General features: G+C 37.7%; 1 protein-coding gene across 21 annotated transcripts in view; it reads right to left on the reverse strand.

Moving 5' to 3' along the window:
* Window positions 1-21970, reverse strand: part of INPP4A (inositol polyphosphate-4-phosphatase type I A) — a 110256-nt gene that overhangs the window by 39957 nt on the left and 48329 nt on the right. For 17 of the 21 annotated variants that reach the window (XM_056491161.1, XM_056490992.1, XM_056491418.1 and 14 more), the window contains 7 exons: window positions 6976-7038; window positions 4455-4673; window positions 3590-3634; window positions 2203-2321; window positions 1971-2087; window positions 896-975; window positions 353-464 (listed from right to left, as the gene is read on the reverse strand). In XM_056491161.1, the coding sequence (XP_056347136.1) occupies window positions 353-464; window positions 896-975; window positions 1971-2087; window positions 2203-2321; window positions 3590-3634; window positions 4455-4560 (579 nt within the window). In that variant the 5' untranslated portion in view covers window positions 4561-4673; window positions 6976-7038. Of the gene's footprint in view, window positions 1-352; window positions 507-895; window positions 976-1970; window positions 2088-2202; window positions 2322-3589; window positions 3635-4454; window positions 4674-6975; window positions 7039-21970 lie in introns of all 21 variants that reach the window. The other 4 variants (XM_056490044.1, XM_056490479.1, XM_056490906.1 and 1 more) reach the window with 1 other exon arrangement.

Genomic DNA, 21970 nt, shown 5'->3' on the forward strand with positions numbered 1-21970 from the left:
TGTCTCTGAAACTAGTTATCCATGCATCAAGTTCACAATAAACAGTACCAGAAGCCTTTTCCAAGGAAGAACATGAGTACTTGATGCTAAAGCTTTATAATTTTAAATTAATATTTTTTTCCCATGACTTTTAACCCCACACATGAGCACCAAGAGCTCTGCAAAACTCAAAATGCTTTCATCACCATTAGCCTGCTCCTTACAGTACTTTGAAAATGTATAGCACTACTAAATATCAAGACAGACAGGAACGTTGATGGCAGATGTCAACCTAGCTTATTTCAACCTAGCTCATTTCAGTGCTGGCAATAAATCTGCATTCTTCTGAACTTGGTACAATGCTCATACTCACCCTTCCATTAATTGTATCAGGTGACCTTGTCACTGGAGGCCTTTGGTCAGATTTTTCCTCCATCTGCCATCCAATAACTGTGATGTTACCAACTCGGTCACTTTCAGCCGACCTGCAACAAATACTCTGCGTTGAGATTTTTTTGGAGGAGGACCTGTTCATCAACAAGGAGACACTTATAAAAGGCTATTAATCTTCAAACTTAGCGAACATTTTAAATAGGAAGCTTTTCAACTTCATTTGGAATGATTTTATAATGGGTTATACAAACAGGAGAACATTCCCCTTATTCCATAAGGATGTTGTATGGAATTGAAGGCAGCCTAGGCAGTGCTCTGTGCTCAGTTTATACATTTGAGGCTAACATGACAATGAGAAGAAATGCATGTATTCACACATTTTGATGATCAGAATATACTTGATACCAAAACAAGGGAGTTTAATGAAGTCTATTTTCAACTAAGACATTAAATAAGATGTTTTCATCATATCTTAAGTATGTTTTCAAGAATTAACACTTAAAAGAAGGAAAATATTACAAACCTTAGTGTTATGTGCAACCTGTGGTACTTCTCCTGAAGAAGATCCTTTACAGTGAATGTCCCAGAACCCAACAAATACATCTGAAAGAAGATGAGTTCCAGAATCATGTTTACCTTTACAGTGAACAAAGGCTTTGACCACAGCACTGAAGTGCAAAACACAATTATTGTACATAAAAGTCCCAAAGCTAAATATGCCATATCTAACTAATTAAAAGATCTTAAAATTTAATATATTTGATAATATATGAAAGCTTTTCTTCTACTGGAGGACAATATGCATTTTTGTTTCTCTAGGATATAGGTGGAGGTACCTCAGTATATATGAGTTTGACCAAGCAACACAGGAGCACTGAAAGCAATGACTGAACAGGGCTCAGGCTGCATCCTTAATCCAAATTTGTCTCCTCCTGGAGAACTTACTTCCTCTGGAGGTATTCATTTTTCCCTAGAGCTTCCCCATGAAGCACTGAACAGAGAGGGACAGCTCTGCTGCCCCTGAGGAAGCCATGGAAGAGCAGACACATGGAGCCTGAAACAGTATTCTGGACAACAGCCTGAGAATAAATGGCCTGTATTGCCCTCAGATCCAAGTAGCGACGTGGAAGTCTGACAGTTAAAGTTTTTTCAGTGAAGGAACAAACCTTACCCCTAAACAAAATCTAATGTATCAGGGCAGGGTGATTCCTGGAATTTAGGTGCTCTGTTCCAAAGGACAGGTTCGTTACGGTGTTTTGGCAAAGGCTAGAAGCCTCATTAGGGATGCTGGATCCCATCTGTTGTTGAGTTCACTAAAGATGTCCACAATGTAAGAGCACAAGTGACAGGACCTTTTTAATTTAAATCTATGGTTTCCAAACTTGCTGCAGACAAGCCTTATTTGAGAAAACTGGCAATGCCTCTCACTCTGCCAAGCCAGTCTCATTAGTTCCTCCTTTCCCTACCCATCTTGTTTTCTGTATGATCAGTGCTGCTACCCCTTTGTTTTCTCAGAAATTATATATAATTTTATCTCTTTGCCTATCATTTCCTTGCCCCACACTGACTGGGCAGGCAGTAAAATAAAGAACACTTACTGTTCCCTGAGATCTATCTTTGACGTCATACACGGAGAGTTTGATTTGTGTCATTTGATTGATAAGAGAGTCTTGGAAAAAGGCAATGCTGCTTAGAAAGATAGGATTGCTTGTTCCCTGTAATCATAAACAAAAAGCCAGAAGTTAATGTAAGGTGAATATTGTTAGGGAAGAAATTATTCCTGTGTTAGCTTCGATTTTAAATCTGATCTAGAAGTACCTCAGCACTTACCTCAATAATTTCTGTCTGTGCATGCTTCGTCCAGAATGCCTGGGGAGGAGTAGTTACACTCACTGCTACAAAACTATTTGGTTTTCGATCTAGCGATGGAGTTAGCAGCTCACTGCAAGCTTTAGATATGCAACAGATAAATAAATTTAGATTCAGGAACTTTCTCATATTGCTGTAAGACTACATTTTTATAAAACCACATTATATACCCTGAGCAATCAAACCACAAAAGGCTTAATATTAATTCTATCACCACACTATAGAAGCAGACATCACTCACTTTTCTGCATGCAAACAGTAAACATGCAATCAGCTCAGTCTGGCTCCAAGCTCTAGAGCTGCAATTTAAACTTGTTCTCTTCCAACACAAGCCTATCCAGCCCCTGGAAAGCTCATTCTAACAACCCACATGCATAGTTTTTCCCCTGGGAATCTCATGAGTGTGGCTGCATTTGATCCGAAGTCACGCTCCATTAAGCCCATTAGCAAATGGCATTTGCCCAGGCAGAACCAGCAGAAGTGCCTGAACATTGATCAAGCAGCACTGCTGAGGAAAACCAGCTTGCAATTGTAAGATGACAGCAATTTATTTCCTCTAAAATGTTACTGAGAGTTTAAGTGCTGGAAAAGGACTATGGTGAGTAGGAAACAATTACCAAAATTTATTCAGCTCTGAATAAAGATTATTATCAGTAAGACAATTACACAAATGAGAAAATTTTCTAATTTTTCATTACCATACTGTAAAGACCATAACCTTCCAAATACTATTCCACTATTAAACCAAGAAAACCACCCCGCAGTTGTCAATGTGGACTGAATTTTCACGAAGAAAATATTTTTCACTTATTCTTCAAGTGAGGTGAGCCAACACACAAGCTTCATGTCCAAATTCAACCATTTCAGAATTCAGGTCACTTCTGCATCTTGCATTATCACTTGACAGCAAAGGCCCCAGGAAGGAAGTTATGTGTAATTCTCAATTCTTAGAAAACATTCTACCCGAAAATAGTGTTTCTAGTAAATCTTCAGTTTGCTTGAAGACCTGAACAGCTGATTTAATAACACTGAAGGCAGCTTCATTGCATCTTCACATAAACAAAGTAAATATTTAATAATAATAACATTCACATAGTAAAAATTTAAAATTTTGTAAGACTGATGGTTTAGTTACAGACTTTTAGAAACTTCACAAAATGAAACTGCTGACTGCATATCAAAAGATACTGTACAGGCAGCACAAAAACAATACTACATCTCCATAAAAATCAGAGCAAAGTTGCAAACCTTATTATATGAAATGTACTTCAAAATCAACACTTACAAAACCCCACACATATTCAGCAGCACAAATTATCAAAACTAGCATAAAAATCACTAAGCCTACCTAAACTGAACTCTAAAATCGGCTCATCTGGATCCTGGATGTTTCCTGTAAACGAGAAAAATTAACACAAGATTAGCCAATTCACATCACTGCCATGTGAATTCTCCCCTGAAGTTGCTATCATGCAGAGAAAGAAATTACATTTTATACAAAAAATATTTTTCTTTAATTCAGTGAGCCATGACTGGTATCTAAAACATTAATCTGGTAATCCTTGGTATCTAATAATTATTTGGAAAACCTGGGAAGATCTCAGTTTATGAAACATATTAAAATATGTAAATCTATGTGAGATTATATGCAATATAGGAATATTAAATGCTTAATCTCAATAGAAAACAACTAAACTATTAAAGACTGAGCCACTATTAATTCCAAATTATTAAATCTGTGGTAGTTAATAGGACAAAATTTAGAAGTACCTATTCTCTCTCACTAATGAAAGAAAGCCTTTGAGGGTTAAAATCCTAATTTAATAACCATAAGAGACAAGGGAGACAAGCCTCAGCTCCCTGAACTCTCTTGAATATTTTATACAATGTCAAAAAAGGGGGGTTGCCAAGACTCTTCCTAGGCTGTGACATTTTGTTTTTTCTCCCCATTGCTTATTTTTGAGTGACAAACATAACTACACAAATCTAACCTAATTTTTTAAACCCTCTCTGATTTTCACGCTTCGTCTGTTTTAAAAGCAGCAAATTCAAGATTTTTAGAATTTTTTAGCATTAATTCCTTTATCTCATTACCTCCAGATAACCAGAGAGATCTAAATCTTCGAGCAGTTAAAAGAAAAAAGCCAACACTAGTCCAAGGCAGATTCTGAAAGGAGCAGCAGCAGAGCAATAGGTGACAGGAAGGTACAAACCTGTTAGAGAAAGGCCAACCATGTCAGAGGTGACATCAATGGTGGAGGCCCTCTGCACAGTGCGGGATTTGGCACCATGGCGGGGGCTGTGTTCTCTTGCTGTCATTTTCTCATGAAGAGCCCTTCTTTTCTTGCTGCTTGGCTTTGCTGATGTTTGTCTCACAGAGTAGCAGAGTGCAGCAGGTTGTGTCCAACTGCTACTCCTCTAACATTACCATGCTAAGCAACAGAGAAAGGAAAAACATACACCAACACTTTAGGTCACCATCAGCTACTGTTCTTTTCAACAGCAGCAAACTTGCCACCATTAAATCATCTCAGGTCATTAAAACAAAATGCTCAAGGCAGATCCAATGCACAGTAACTCCATTTGCATGAACTGTACATGCATTTCACAGCAAATTGTTGAAAACTGGACCACAGGCAAGAAAGCTTTTCTGTCAGAGAATGGGGCTTGAGAGAGACATGTTAGCAGACCAGCTGCTCTTCTCCTTTGTCTAAGTTATTAAACCATCCTTAATGAAGTTTCCTGGTTTCTAATCCCTGGGGATCACAAGTAAATTCATCAGATGGGGCCTCTGTCTGCAGAGGAAGCACTAGGGATAAGGACAAAGGGACAACAGGTTGGTGGAGCACATAACAAAAGGGCAGGAAATGTTGACAGTGTCAGCACATTGTGTTGTTCTAGGCTCTACTGCCATGAGAAAGGGATAATGAAAACTATAAATAAAGCTTACTGGGTCAGAGAGAGGTTGAAATTCTGGGATGGTGGTGGAAAGAAAAAGCAAAAAGGGATGCCTGCTGATGTGGCAGATGGCAGCATCTGTGTTTTTCCTCCACCCTAAACTTTTTTGGACTACAGGCATCCACGACAGTCCTTCCCTTTACAATGCCTATGAAGTAAAGAATTACAGTAGTGGAAAAAAGCCTACAGAAAATCTGGTTGTGATTTTAAATATGAACATTCCTTCAATTAACCATGCTAGTACTACAGTTAGGGAAGTTTTGTATTTGTTTTATACTCTTATGACAAACTCCATTAACTTAGCAAGTGAGGAGTAAAATCTGATAAACCTGAAAAATACTAATGGAGTAACTAACACCTTCCCAGCAGCCTCTCATTCTACAAAATATTTGAACCACAACTCAGAATGGGAGGATATTTATTTTCCTTTTAGGTTGATGGACATAACAATGAGCAAGACGCATTCTAATTAAATAAAGCACCTAGATACATTCTGTTCTAAAACAACACTTTAAATCTGTCTGAAGGCCTCCAAAGGAACAGTCAACCTGCTTAACTTAGTCTCTGAATTTAATTAGTCGGTGTCTCCCTCTGGAGGATTTCAAAAGAATCTTCCTCTCTCCATAGGGTACTCAAGCTTCTTAACTATCACTGCTTCACCTGACACCAAAAAATTCAAATGCAAGTTAAGCATGTAAGACAACACAGCCCTGGCCATCTACAACAGCACAGGAATTAGATTTTAAATGAGGATCTCATTCTAGGGAAGAAACAATCTGGGCTGTGTCTACAAGGTAGGCCAGACTGTTGCCACTCAGAACTAAGAACTTGATTCAAGTCAGGTTGATATAATATGTCATAAGTCAATTTCAAATAGGAAAAAAAAATAAATTGAGATCTCTGAATATCCCATCTCCAAAGTTCTGAAACTCAGTGACAGCATACAAATCAACACTCTGCCTATAGATATAATTTCTGACAGCCAAAAATTAAAGCAGGCAGCTTTCCAATTCATATTGAATAGTTGAGGTCAGATAAATTCTGGAGTTTATCTAATGCAACCCCTTGCTCAAAGAAAGCTTCTCAGAACTGTGTCCACTTGGTTTTGGATAAGAATGTACCTCTCTAGCTAACTTGCTTGTTCCAAGGCTTGACTGCAAACAGTAAAAAAGCTTTGTGGTATTTATTAATGTTTAAGTGGCTAGTGAATAACCAATCTTTGTCAAAGAATACTGAATGTCCTAGTATTTATTCAAATAAAACTTCCTTCAAAATTCTTTGACAGTCTCCAAGGCCTTCCATTCTCCTATTTTTTCCACTTCTTTCAGCAACAGTCTTTCCTTGGTTTGTTCTTTATATAATGTGACGTTTAGCAGTCTGTAATTCTATTAAACCTGTCTAGTGAAAAGACCTACAAAATGTACTTGCAGAGATTTAGACAGGATGCCATAGTCTCTTCCCCCAAAACCTATAAATAACGTATTAAAGAATAACTAACATAGGTAAAGATCAGACAGCAATTAGGTTCAAGAGCCCGACTGATTTTCAGCTAAAATCTCTGCAATTCCTGACATTCTTAAAAAGGGTCAATCCTTGATAAGTTAAAAGAGGGTCAGGTATCTAATTTGTTATTAGATTTTAGCTATTTCTATTTAAATATTACTGAGCATAATAATTTTCCAAGGCTCTCTAAGACCTCAACTATTCATTTAAATTGCAATATTAATTTACCATCTAATGATACATCTTTACAATACTTACAAGGATCATACTTACAGAGGGCTCTTTTCCTCATGTGGGGAGGGATTTTGTACATCATAGTATCAGTTAAACCCACATCTAAAAAAAAAAATAATCATCATAAATTCACAGTCTTTTTATAGAGCATAAATGACAACCAATGGGTATGTACCATTCTCAGAATAACTGTAAATTTAACTTCTGATTACCAGTGCTCACAATAAAGTTTAGTGAAAATAGAAAAACTGTGTGATCTTCTACTGGATCTCACCTAGCATTAGTCATGGCAATAGCCAGCCAGAATAGGAGAACAAAGAAATAAGCTTATGCTGAAAAGGACAGCATTTGATAAGTGGGTAGAACAGGTGTAAGAAACATATATTAATATGTTTACCAAAAAGCTTGCTGCTATTAAGAAAAAGGAATGTGTATGATATGTTGAATATAAGACAGCATTTTTTACTATGCTTGCTTTTCTACAGCTAAACTTTCAAAATGTTGTTTGGAAGAGTTATAAATGCTACTGTCACGAGAAAAGATCCTGTGTCAAAACACAGAAGTTCAAAGTATCAGGATGTAGGTCTCTAACTCCTTTGGGTGAAAATACTACACGAGGAAGGCCTCTGTAAACAGCTGGCAATGAGCATACAATAAAAACAAATTATTTTTAAGCTTACTACAGGTCAAATGAAGGTTCATATTTGATAATGCTTCCATCTCATTCAAGTACATTTACATTAAAAGGCTATGTCTTTTAAGATCTCCCACTTAGCCCATACTACAGTAAAAGAAATTGGGAATTCTACTGTCAGTTTCTTGATTTAATCACCAGCCCTACATGAGCTCTTATCACTTACAGAAAGATTTTATCTCACCTAAAGAACATAGGAGCCAGGTTTCTGATCTCAACTCACCACTCAGGTTCTCTGTATAGTCAGTGGTGAGACACAGGCACTTCCAGAGAACAAGGTAGGTGGGATGAGTCACCCCATGGAGATACCTCTCTCTAATTATAAAAATTATTTAGATGACTCGCTTAGTCCTGATGCTGCAGCTGGGCAAACAGGATCCCTCCTACATCTGTGCTAGCTCAGGCAGGGATGAGTTCCCTTTACTCAATGCTTAGCCAACAACAGGTGCTCTGATCCCTCTCCTGAATGACAACTGTTTGAACAATTACAACCTTATGATCAGGTTTTTAATAAAAAACAATGGAGGTAGAATTCTTACCAAATTAAAATTAAGAGATCACGTAGTTTCCTTAGATGGTACCTATTCTTAAATGGAGAGTTCCCAAAGACTGGTACCACTCCAGTAGACAGCAATTCCAAAGTCTGGTGTAATTTGTGTCGAGGCAACCTCTCCTAAAGATGGAATGATTTATCTACACACAGCCTTTGGCTTTGCCCTTACTAAGATGGTGGACAGAGCTTGTTGGCAAGTTGTGCAGCTTTGCAGTTCATGAAACTTTGCTGCAAGCACAGTTTTTAACAGAGCTGTTGTTGACCTCCAGTATTGGAAAAGGCCACATGCATGGTTCAGAAAAGGCTTCTGAAGAAGCCTCCCTTCTGTTATATGAATATTTATTTGGCACTCTATTGTCACAAAAGCATATGACCTGAAGAAGAGGTCTTCATCTGAAGCCACCTGCTCAGCTACATGACCTTGTGTCTTCTGGGACTGAAACTCTGGGATGTCTGGGCCCACTCTGCTTGCAAGATCTCAAGCAAAAATGATGATCATCTAAGCCTCAGAATAAGCACCTGATGATTAGTTTGTACAAGCTAATATTCTCCTCATCTCACCAACTGTTTTGGCAAAGTGCTTTTGTCTGTTCCCTTCTTGTAAAAAAAAAAATCTACCTAACTACCTTTAAATAAATGTGTGAGATGAAATTAAACCTTATTTAAGCCTAACATGTACTTTTTTTTACACTCCTTACACAACTGCAGAAAACAGGATTTTTCCAATTCACACATCAATAAGCAGAAGAAAGAGGATACTCCAATTACTGACTGAATCAAAGTCTACTTTGAGACTGTACTTTTCTACAGGCATAGTGCTCCAGGCTTATGGCATTTGATCAGGTAAAGATGCATATCAAAGCAAAAAATGCAACAGCAGTGGAAGGCTAAATCTTACTGATATATCTACATGAAAAGAATAACAGACAAAAAGGGAGAGTGTGACAGTTTCCTTAATGTTAAAAAAAAAAACAGAAACAGCTGTGGGTGTAATCCTACTGAAATTTTACCATCATCTCCAAGAAAGCATGAAAAAGTAGTTGTGGGTTCCTTACTGAACTGCAATTAGTTTTAGAGCCTCAAGTCCCTCCAGACTATTCCCTGAACTTCAACAATTAGGGTTCTTGTTCCTGAAAAATCCATTCTGAAACATCAAGAGGGCTCCTTCAGTCAATTGCATTCTTCAAATAAATAGTTTCTCTGACTGAAAATGTTTTAACAATACACAAAATCATGAAAGTGAATATCACCTGAAACAGCATTTTGGATCTGCAGCATGGCCTGGTTTCCAACTAACATTATATTAACTGTATCAATATGGAAAAATAATGGAAAGGAAGAAATGCCTGATTATGTTAAGTTATGAATATGTTGCCTTTCATGTAAGAACACCATCTCTAGTATAACTAGCATGCAAGAAGTGGTTTTTTATTTATTTATTACCTCCAACAATAGAAAACTTTGGCAGCGAAACAAAATTTGACATGTTGGCTCAAACCAAATCTTCCAGCAATTCCAGCAATCCACCTCCAACAGCTGTTTCAAAAACGATGTAAGGAACTTTATTAACCATGCAAGGATTTGAGGTGAAGGCCTGGATCAACCCCATCACTCATGGCTGCAGAGGCAGCCCAAGAGCAGAGCATCAGCTCAAAGGACAGCAGCTCCCAGCTAAACCCTGCTACGACCTTCTCCAATTAAGAGCTATTTTCTTTACAGTCTGACATGCACTTCAACTCTTCTGTCTCATTTAATGAGACACTGAATGTTCTGAATCTCACACAGATCAAACAGGAAAAGTCAAAGCTATGAATTTGGCACCTTTAGCCAGATCCTTCCAGCCAAACTCACAGAGGCAGCTACACAGAGTCCATAGGTTAGATCCACAGGTTGACAACAGTTTCAGTCCATTCATTCCATGATCTAGGCCTTGGGAAGGCAAAAAAATGTATGTGATGCCAGCATCCAATCTGAACTTTTGCCTCCCACTGACATTACTTCCCCACAGACACACTTGGTTGGTGCCAGTTTGTCAGCTCCACAAAGGGGCTGTATCTCCCCCTCTCTGTCTCTTCTCAAGTCTAGCTTCCCCTCATTTAACCCTTATCTGGTTAAATGTCCCCTTCTCCTACACACCAGAACCTTGATTAATGAAGACAAAAATATTAAGTTTGGACTGAAGAATCTTCTTGTCATGCTCTGAAGCTCCCCTGAGGATTCTGAGTGAGTAACCATAGCAAGAACAGGGAAAAGTCTTCCACAAGAAAATGATATCAGCACAAGGTATAACAATTTGTACAATGTAGAAATCCCTGAATGCAACCATTCAGTGGTTTTTAGATAAAATGACATTTCAGCATCAGGAAGTGGCTTGCTTTCTTCTAGCTCTCTTCCATTTGTGGAAATTTTCCAAATTTTCACAGATCCCACTTAATTGCACATAAGCTTGTAAGTCATAAAATTTCTTCATGATCCTTCCCCACTATGAACTTCAGCACACTCAAATAATCTAAAACCCCTCTTTAATATGTTTGAGTACTTTTAACAGGAAACTGCAATTTAGGCCACTTAGTTCTCTGTGCAAATTAAAACTATTTGTCTATATTCACAACAGAAATACAATTAGCATTCTTCTTAATGAGACATTGTTTTAATTTTGCTTGTCATCCCAGTATTTTTATTCCTTTAGTGCTTCTAGGAGCACAAAAATACGCACATCCAGAGGTGGAAGTGAGCATTTGCAATACATGTCTGTTAGCTAAAAAGGAAAAAGCAAAGCTCTGCTTCACTTTGCAGAACAGCTTTTATCAAGTTGAACATAGCCCAATCCCACTTAAAATGCTAAATTTTGCTATAGGGAAATTTGAAGTCCAGCCCTATCAGTCTCCTCTGTTACTTCACCAGCAGAAACTGAAACAGCTTACAAATGGTCTTTAACCCCAAATTAACCTTTACCCTGTTCACAAGAAATGTGCTGTGCTTTACTTTGTGGTAAAGTTTCCTGTGCATGGGATGACTTCTCTCCCCATGACCTGGGGTTCTCACGCTGCCTACACAGACATGGAGAAGCCCATGAGAACAGGGGACATATTTTCTGTTGAGGGGTTAGGACTGGAAACACTTCTCTGAATTTGATCATCCTTTCAACACCCTCCCAACACCTGGCTCTTCTAGAACAGTCTTCAATTACAACCATGAAGCTTACAATGCAGAAACACAGTGCTCTAACTGGAAAAAACAAAGAGCATAACTCCCTCTCTGAGCTCCTCCTGCTGCAATAAAGAGTGAGGCAGGGGAACAAAGACAGGGAAAAAATCCAGTGAAACAAACCAAACCAACCAACCAACCAATCAACCCCACAAAAAACCCCAGGCACCCCCCCAAAACACAAGAAGAAAAAAAAAAACAAAAAACAAACCAACCAAACCCAAAAGACACAAACAAACAAACCAAACCAAAACCAAAACAAAACAAAAAATCACAAGGAAAAAAAAAACACCAAAAAACCAAAAACCACAAACAAATCGTAACCCCAACACTTTATGACCTGTAATAGAGATGAACTAGTACACATTTGCTAAAGATTTCATACTGCTGTTGATTACAGATCAATGGCATTAACATATTGTCCTTCAGGTAATAATAGGGGGACCACAGACAACACAGAGGGATAAAAGCACTGAAATGAGATCTCTAATCCGAAGTTTTGGTCAAGTTTGGATTATAATAAAATGTCTAGGGAACTACCTGATCTACCTACCTATAATATTCCTCCACTCCACAGACTAATGTAGCACTAATCAAAGTTAATGTATCCTGGTCAAAACAACCCAGGAATCACAGTGTACTGATAGCACTGTCCTCTATGTGTGTGATGGGATCTGACAACCTGCTCTGAAATCAGTTTCACCTGGGCAACAGGACTGCACCTCACAGTCACAGTGGAAACTTTATTTTCCTGACACTACATTTTCCCACATGGAAAGGAATGACCCATTAGGTCACAGGCACACCAAAAAAATCTCTCAAGCACTCTTCATTTCCACATGGCATTGTTCTGACTCACTGTGATTCTTACACTTACACTTTTAAATGTTTATATAAATGAAAAATACACAAGAGCATCTAAAAACAAACTAGCAATGCACCAATTCTTTCTCTAACACGTGTTTTCAATAAGATATAACTAATTACTCAGGATTTGAAACAGTGTCAAGTATTTAGAAAATTAAAAATAAATGTTAGTGTAGGAGTAATATTCCACAAAGGTTATTACTAAGATTTAGGCAGCATATCAAAACTGGAGTCTTAAGCTACTAATGCAAATCTGCTGGTGCATATTTCTCCATCAACAATTGTTTTGTGTTCCTGAACTGTGTTTTGTTCATGTATTTCTAATCATGTAACTTTTTGCTTACAGAGTACATGCCCATGCTATGCCTAATGGCTACAATACTAGATATCTTTTCAAATATTTTTTTCCCTGTTGTTCCAGTATCTGATTCCTTTGTGCTGCTTTCATTTCTTCTTCCTGGAAAACAAAATTATTTGTTTGTTTACACTGACCTTTCTAAATAGATGGGAGAGAGGGTTGCTGCAGGCCAAGATACTGACTGCACAGCTCTTCTCTGGAGTTCTTCTTTCTGGAGTCATGTGAACAAGTGGTGGGATGCTGCAGGTTGGAAGCACAAGCATCCAACTCCTCAGAGGCCAACAACAGTCTGTGCTTCCCACCACTGTTCCCATTTCAACGCCTCGGTGGAACAGCTGTCCCAGTGAAAGGAATCCTTTTTAATGCCTTTTTTACCCTTTTTAATGGGTAAACAGTAAGATCACCCTGCAACACACAATAGAGGGGGTGTGCTGCTTTGGTCTCCTGCCAATTTCTCAAAATAATTTCCTTGACCAGTTACAGGAGGCCTGTCCCTAGTGGTGTCCCCCAGTGTTCAATTCTGAGCCCACTGCTGTGTAACCTATTCATCAAGGACTTAGATGAAGGGGCAGATGCCTCCTCAGCAAGTTCTAGTGACACAAAGCTGGGAGAAGTGGCTGATACCACAAAGGGTTGCCTCGACAGGTTGGAGGGATGGACAGAGAAGAACCTTTTGAAATTCAGCAAAAGCAAATGCAGAGTCCTGCACCTCGAGAGGAACAAACCGGGGCACCAGCACAGGCTGGGGCTGACCTGCTGAGGAGCAGCTCTGCAGAGAAGCACCATGGGGTCCTGGTGGACAACAAGCTGTCCATGAGCCAGCAGTGTGTCCTTGGGGCCAAGAAGGTCCATGGTGTCCTGGGGACCATCAGGAAGACCATTGCCTCTCTGCCTCTCTGCTCAGCCCTGGTGAGGTCACATCTGGAGTGTTGTGTCCAGTTCTGGGCTCTTCAGTGCCAGACAGACATGGGGCTCCTGGAGCAAGGCCAGGGAGGGCAATAAAGGTGATTAAGAGACTGGAGCATCTCTTATGAGGGAAGGCTGAGAAGGTTGGACCTGTTCAGCCTTGAGAAGAGACTGAGAGGTGACCTCATGAGTGTATACAAGTATCTGAAGAGAGGGTGTGAAGAGGATGGAGCCAGCCCTTCTCATTGGTGCCAAGCAATACAAGACACAATGGATTGAAACTGATGCCCAGGAAGTTCTATCTGAATAAGAGAAAGAGTTTCTTTACTCTGTAGGTGACCAAGCACTGGAACAGATTGCTCAGAGAGGGTGTGGAGTCTCCCTCACTGGGGATTCTCAAGAAATGTCTGGACACAATCCTGTGCCATGTGCTCTGGGATGACCCTGCTAGAGGAGGGAGGTTGGACCAGATGTCCCACTGTGATCCCTTCCAACCTGACTCTTTCTGTGATTAACTTGTAGCAGAACAGCTGAAACCTAACCATGTAGGAATCATGGTATGAATTGATGATCATCAATCACTTTAAAACATACCAGAATAATATTTGGAATATATTGAAACTGGCTGTATTTGGCTGCTAAATTAAAAAAAAGCCTAAATCAGTAGCACAAAATTGGAATAAATAAAGAACATAAGGTACAAAGAAAATAGATTAGTGGCTTGACTGTCTTTGAAGCGTCGTAAGAGGAAATCAGATCAAATGTCAATGACATATTTCTATGAATTTCATTTCAAATCAGTATTTAAGATCAATAGATTTCTATTAGAATACCATATTTCAATAATTGTTCTCTACTTGTGAAAACTCCTGTGAGTTTCTCCAGTTTTGACTATTGGCCTTACCAAAATACTATATTCTTTGTTGAGGTGTGATTGAGTAAAAGAGTTATTAGAGAAAAAAAAATGTCCTGTAGTAGTTATTATGATGTTAGCTCTGAGACAGAGACAACAAAATGTGAAGTTTGGTAAGAGTAACAAAAGGTATTTCAACTGCTCTGATGATGTTCATGTGTAAGACAATCAAACATATGAACACTTGAGGAAAAATAAAAATGTTGCAGGTATTTATGTCAAAGGTTCATGTCTCCTCATACCAACATATTACAGGTTAAATTGCTCCATTCAGACAGAGAAGGTAACAAGTACTTGTGTAGCTGCAGTAATATATATACACATATATATATAATGTGTTGTGCATTACTCAGTGATAACATTCTTTTCTTTCACTCTCAGTTACTAACAGACCAGATCTAATAAAAAATTGAGTCCAAAATTCCAAGAATTTGAAGAAAACTAAGACTCCTACAGTACATGGCCATGGTTTTCTGGACTACAGGGCTTTTAAAAACAATTTTCAAGTAACTGCAACCACAATCTACTGGTTTGTTTTCAGCAGCTAGTACTGATCAATCTTTAGAATTTATGCAGTTTAGAGACTTCAAAAATTTATTAAAAAAAATAACTGCTGTGGGTATGATAGCGGCAATCACAAAAAGAAAAGGTATAAATGGTATGCAAATACAAAGAGTGTATCTCAATGTTGAGTTCCTTGTAACACTCAGTGCTCAAAAATATAAATTTAAATGTCAGAGTTTTGTCAATTCTCCAAGCACTTACATGGCTTCTAAAACTGGTATGTTACTACAGGCCAAATTTACCTGAATTTAAAAGCACTTTTTTTAAAAGCAAATTTTGCATGAATATAAAAAAAGCCTGGAAATGTGAATGATGCATCTCAAATTACTTTCCTTTCTTAAGTTCATGACTAACTCACTCTCATGACTGATATATTTGACTTCCAATTTTTGCATGTTAAGGCAAGCCACAGTGACATCGACTTTTGCTAACTTCTGTTGCCTCCCACCACACTTTATCAGAAATTCATAAGTATGCTGCCTACCTCAGCAGTCAAACCTCCACAGCAAGGCAGCAGAAATGATCATTTTGCCCACAGCTCTTTGTTTTTATTTTTGTTTATATTTGTATGGTACCATCATCATTTCACAACTCACCAGAATGATTTAGTGTAGAAAAATAAAGGTCTGGTATGTTAGCAGAGGCCTTCGGACTTGGAGACATAGGATGGAGAAGAAGCATAGGATAAAAGAGAGGTTACAGAGCTGGCACTTGGAGTGACTGTGGCTATAGCTCACCCCATGTCACTTAAAGAACTGCAGACTTAAGGCAGGGCAAAACTGGTTCTAGAGTGATCAGTTGTATGTATGGTATCACATACAGTAAATGTGGACATAACTCAGAGCTGCAGACCAACCAAAAAATAATCAAGTTTAAAAGCTTGTCAGCAAACATAAAAATGACCCTAAGTGGATCCTAGAGTGGAGAAGAAGAAACTACCAACAAGAACATCATATTCCTCAGATATTCAGATCCTTCAGTATGTGAAGTCCTTTGGATGCTGACAACTGCTGAAATGCCTCCACATACCCACCACCAGAATGAAACCACACAGAGTCCAGAGGGGGAGGAAAAAGATGAGCATTACAGCATGATAGAGGTACATGCTTTATGTGTTTAGTGAATTTAACTGCAGTTACTTATTGAGACTTTTCCCCTATACAGAAGCATTATTTATTTTCCAGTAATTATTGGATCTAGCCAAGTAATGATTCCTGGATCAGGCTGTAATGACTTTTAATTATAATAACAACTACTTGTCTTTAAATATAACATGAATTTCATCTTTGCACTTACATAAAAAAGATTCTGAGTGTAACAGTACATATGTGGAATTTTGTGCCATTCTTCAGTGTTTACATGTACCAGCAGATGCTGCAGTCTTGTGCTATATGACATAATTTCTTCAACAGTTAGGAGCACTAATTTTACTGCTTCCAGCCTTTTCAGGTCCTGCAGATCTCCTCTCTACTCTACAGCTTTATTTACAGAATCTTTATAGACTAAAGATGAAAGAATGAGAGCTAGCCATAAGAGGCTACTCAGGACAGTTTGTGATCATTTGGATAATTTCCACATTACAAGCACAATATATCTGTTTCCACTGAAAACATAATATGATTGTCTGCCCACAGAGAATCACTCTGTGAATCACGGACACCACTGTAATGTATCTCTGTCAAACTATTTTTCTAAAACAGCAAATGTCACAAAACTCAACTTTTTAACTTTTAGAAGTGAAATAAGCTAGAACTGCTTGACAAAACTAAATGGGACATTATTAAACTCAGTTATCAATAGCTTTAAATCTTTTCTAATTTGAAAATGCCCTGAGAATTTTCCAGTGGAAGAACAAGCTAATTTAAAGCTACTGATTGTGGGTTGTATTCCTCAGTTACTTCCCACCAACTTTATTTGCATAGTTCATGGACAATTTAAAATCACCAACTTAAATATTCTAAAAACTAAACAGCTGTTTCCTTCTGCTCAGAACTACACAAAATAATCACCTAACATTCTAAATTTTTCCATGTTTGGTCTCAATTTAGAAGCAAACTTGCATTTGGAAAGCGTGAGCAAATGTCTTTCTGGGTGTTTTCCAGTTCTGAAAAGGGAAAGTCTATTAATAACTTTCTTTATGCAAATAAGAAAGAAAAAAAAGAAAGCAATCTTTTTTCAACAATGAAAACCAAAACGAAGTGCAATTGAAACCCTACAGGGCAAATAGTTCTTCATAAACTATACAGTTACAAACAATTAGCACATTTGCTAATCCAAAACAAAGTGAGTTAGGGGAAAAAAAATCAGTTTGGCATTACCTATGTGGAAGAAGTCAGGAACTGCTGCTTGAAATGAAGGTGAGCAGCCTTGACCTTTTAATACTGAAGCCACAAAGTGTCAAAGCCCTGTGAAAGCCCAGCTACTAAAGGATGATGCAGAAAAAGTAGTATTATTGTGTATCCAACAAGCACTTTGTTAATTCTTCCATTTTGAATATCTCTGCAGCTAAGTACCTCAGGAGGGGTGGCACTGGGGTAATACAGACAAGATTTTTAAGGAGCACTCTACAGGCTAAGAGCTACTACATTTCATCCTTTTTTGTCTATGAAATTATCTGAGTGCTAGAGAATGTCAGGTATGCAGCCTCAGTTCACAATAAAGACCGTAAAAGCCACAAAAATACTGTCCTCTATCCTTCATTTACACTCTATAAGTTATTATATGACCTAATCCCCCTAAATTGTTTGGCTAATTTAAATGACTAGTACTGTAAATTATGACCTTACAAAAAGTGTAAAACGAGTGTTTTCAGAGATCCAGAGGGGGTGAGAAGGTATAGAATTTTGACTGTACAGTCAGACAGAAGATGCAAAAGTTAATATATTTATTAACATTTGCATAAAAACATATGTCATGAAACTGCAGCTATATCTGCCTTTAATAACTGCAGATAAAATTAGATCCCACCTGGGAGTGGACAACAGCAGCATCCAAATAATTAGAGTTAAAACATGTTCAATGGCCCATCCTGCATAAGTAAGAATAGAATTCACAAACACTTATCCAAATGCACTTTCCTAATGCATCCTGTCATGTTATATTGGAACTCCTTAGCGTGCCAAAATTACAACTCAGAATGCAGGTTTCAACAGGGCATAATGCTGTGAATTTCTCCTCAGTTCTAGAAAACCAGTGACTATGTAGTAATTGCCATCTGTTTTCCAAGCACTTTTACAAAGCAAAATCATTTCAGTTCTCATGTTCAGATTTTCCTTTTTGATCACTAATATGGAAACAGACCTCAGAACAAGAGATATCTTACTTCTTTTATGCTAAATGACTTCAAAGCCAAAACATTAAGTTAGAATATGCCAGTGTCATCTCTGTAGTGATGGATGCAGCTGGACATAGAAAAGATCTTTTCTAGTCTGTGAGGCTCCTATTTAGCAAACTGATTTAGTCTAGTCTAATGAAAGATGTTTTGTAATGGATGCCAAGTACTTATTGGTACTTCTTGGTGCTCCTAGGGAAGGGGAAGAAGTACAGTTTTTAAACAAGACCCGCAAAGAGTGGCACCAGATGACTGGAGCTGTGCTGGGACAGTTACAAGCTGCTTTAAGACTTGAATAAAAAAACATGAAATATTTTTTGTCTTCCCTTCACTGCATAGCAAGATATCAAAACTCTCAATTTCAGACAAGCTGGAGTACATCCAAAGTCACTTCTCCAACTCCTAAAGTTGAATAAATATCAACAAACACATAGTACAACACAATCAACTGGAACCACTCATTCCCAGTGCTCTGGGCATCTGTTTTGTCCTTTGTATCCATAACCACTGCCTCACAGCTTGACTTTTGCTCCCTGCAGAGCTTTCTTAAAAAAACAGTTCTCAAAACCTTTTTCTTTCAGTTTTTTTCATTCTTCCATATCAAATACCATCTGAAAGCATTTATCTCCCAGCCTTCCTTCTCAAAGAAATAGACTCTATGTGGCAGGGTTGATTTCATAACTATTACTTAACTCATCAAAACAAAGCGGTTAACACATACAACCCATTGTTTGAGTTTAAAATGCACCAACAGGCACCACACAAAACAATGCTGATTTGTCATACTTTGAATCCAAAATAGAAAAAACTTTTCTTCTGGTAGTATATGTTTTTCAAAGCTGACTCATGGAGAAATATCAGGAAATTATTGAAGTTTTTTATTATTATTATTAAAGTAATTCAAAAACTATTGATACATGCCATGTCTTAAATATTCACAAAAAACTTTTTTTCAGAATTTATCTTCAACAGACATTTAAGTACACAGTTAAAGAACTCATCCTTGAACTAGCTCAAATGTTTGATACTGCATCATTGTTGACTTGAAAAATTTTGCATTATCCACTACCTTATTGTTAAAAATATATTAAATGCCCTTAAACACTAATTTCTGTTTTTACCTAGTTCCTATTTCTATGGCCTATGAACTAAAAAACAATAACAGAATAAAGCAGTGATGGTTTTCTTTCTTTCTGTAACAGAAACATCAAAATCACTATGGTGATAAATAATTGCAATTCTATGCCAAGTTTAAACCTTGTTAGACTGGCATGTGAAGATACTCATTACTGTTCTGCTAAAATATTCAAAAAATATAATGAAAAAAATTCAGAGCGGCAAACTAAACTATTTTTACATTTATATAAACAATTAGAAAGTAAGACTTTTTTTCCCCAATAACAGTGGATGGTGGATTTTGCTGCAAAATATGGCATAGCACAAAACAGATTGCAGTCTGATTGTTTACCATCTTTTCTGTATTTCCACTTCCAACAGATTACTACCACAACATTTCAATCACTAATTTGGCACATTTCGACTTGTTTATTACATCTTCTTTCCTAAAGTTGTTACTTTATTTCTGTAAGGAAGCTGTTAACTTTTTTTTCCTTTCTTAAAGGTTATTAAATCACCTTCACAGTCGAATTATGGAGTTCCTGCATTAACCTGGGCTCATGCATTAAAAAAAACAGAATACACGGAGACTCACAGTTATTTAAGCAATAATACAGTAGAAAAATATCTTAAAGGAGGGTTTTCCTAAAGTTTCTGGAGCAGTTTAGCTAGGGAGAAAGTTTCCCTTCTCTCTATTCTGAAGACAAAGTTCTTACTCTGTACCTCAAACCAAAATGAGAGCCTTTTAAAAAGGAAAACCAAAGCTAGCTCACACTTGCTGCTTTGCCTCCCATAAAAATTGTAGTTGGTGCCTTATGGATTCAGTTTAAAAAGTAAGGTCTTGTTCACCTAGTACTAACAGTTTTCACTGAAGACTAAGGGACCTGTCATGTTTATTAGGTAGAGTCTGGGTCAACTTATAGGGTGGGATAGACAGACTTTAAGAGTGCCAGCTGAGTAACAAGAAAAATACCTCAAGGTAGAGATCTACAAGTTTCTGAAAAATCACAAAATCATTGCAGTAGGTTGGAAAGACTACTAAGATCCATTCCAACCACTAACCCAGCAGTGCCAAGTCCACTACTAAGCTATGCCTCCCAAGTGCCACATATACAAGTGTTTTGAGTACCTCCAGGGATGGTGACACCACCACATTCACCTGCTGTCACCAGCATCCCCAGGTCCTTTTCCAATGGGCACCTTTCCATCCACTCTGTCCCCAGCCTGTAGCACTGCCTGGGTTGTTGTGACTAAGTGCAGTACCCAGCACTTCACCTTGTTGAACCTCAGACCTTTGGCCTGTGCCCATCAATCCCACTATCCCAAGATGATTCCAGGACACTATACTAAACCTACATATGTACACAACTGGAGATTCCTCCACACTGTTTTTCTCTACACCTCCACTTTGAATGTTTGACAGTATTTGGCAGCTGCCTGGGACAGCTCCAAAAATCACCTTGTCTCAGATCACAGCAGATTTGACTGAAGGAAAGTCTCCAAAGTGAATATGCACAACCACAAGTGAAAATGCCTCCACTTAGAAGATCAATGTTCAAAAGTCCCAGTAAAAATAGCTCAGTATTAATAGCTGAAGAGCACTTTTAAAACTTTCTCCTTCTTTGCTCATGTAAAAATGGAGAAAAGGCAAAATTATCATTTCAGAAAGCTTATTATTAAAATGTTTTCAAAGACAGTATACTCCTACAAGGGTCTGCTCTATAACACATCTTTCAGATTATCTTCACATTTTAGACATTTCTGAGGTTAAAATTTAGGAGGAACTGCATTAAGGGTTTTTTAATACAGAAATTACAGAACAATCTTGAACATAAATATTCCATAAGTTGCACAGTCTTGTTTCAAAACAAAATCAACATAAACACATTTCAAGAATAAATTATCTCTATCATGCTTGACTACAAACCCCTGAAATACCTTGGCAATTTTTTTTTTTAGTTTTTATAGCATATATTCTATCCTAACAGCAGACATACTATAAAAAATATCATGGCAGAATATGCAAATAAATTGGAACAATCTTCTCTCTTGTCGTGCACACAGCTCAGCAGAGACAGAGTTCACTAGTTCATGTAGTTTGGTTGTAGAAAAATATTTAGGTTTTTATTACCCTTTAAGAATATGTGTGAACAAAGCATAAGGACAGTGTTAACCTTGATTAAACACCATGCTATAAAAAGTTTAAGCAAGAGTTACAGTCTTTGTATGGAATTCACTTCACTGAACTGTACTGAAGTCAAGCAAAATAGGCAACTAGATAGAATTGAGTAGGGAAGGACAGGAAGGAAATGACCTTCAAAAGGTCATTTTTTCTAACTTTCAAACAGCTATCTTAAGAGACTATGAAACAAGATTAAATTTGCATTCCAGCATCTCATGTTTAGTAATGATCTACAACAGTAGATTGTGCTTATTTAATCCACAGCCATCCCCCTCACCCCCCATTCCCACACACAAAGAATCTGGGTTTGCTGGAAATTCCGTTTCTTCTTCTTCCCCAGTAT

The sequence above is a fragment of the Oenanthe melanoleuca genome, chromosome 1, assembly GCF_029582105.1.
Source record: "Oenanthe melanoleuca isolate GR-GAL-2019-014 chromosome 1, OMel1.0, whole genome shotgun sequence".
NCBI lineage: Eukaryota > Metazoa > Chordata > Aves > Passeriformes > Muscicapidae > Oenanthe > Oenanthe melanoleuca.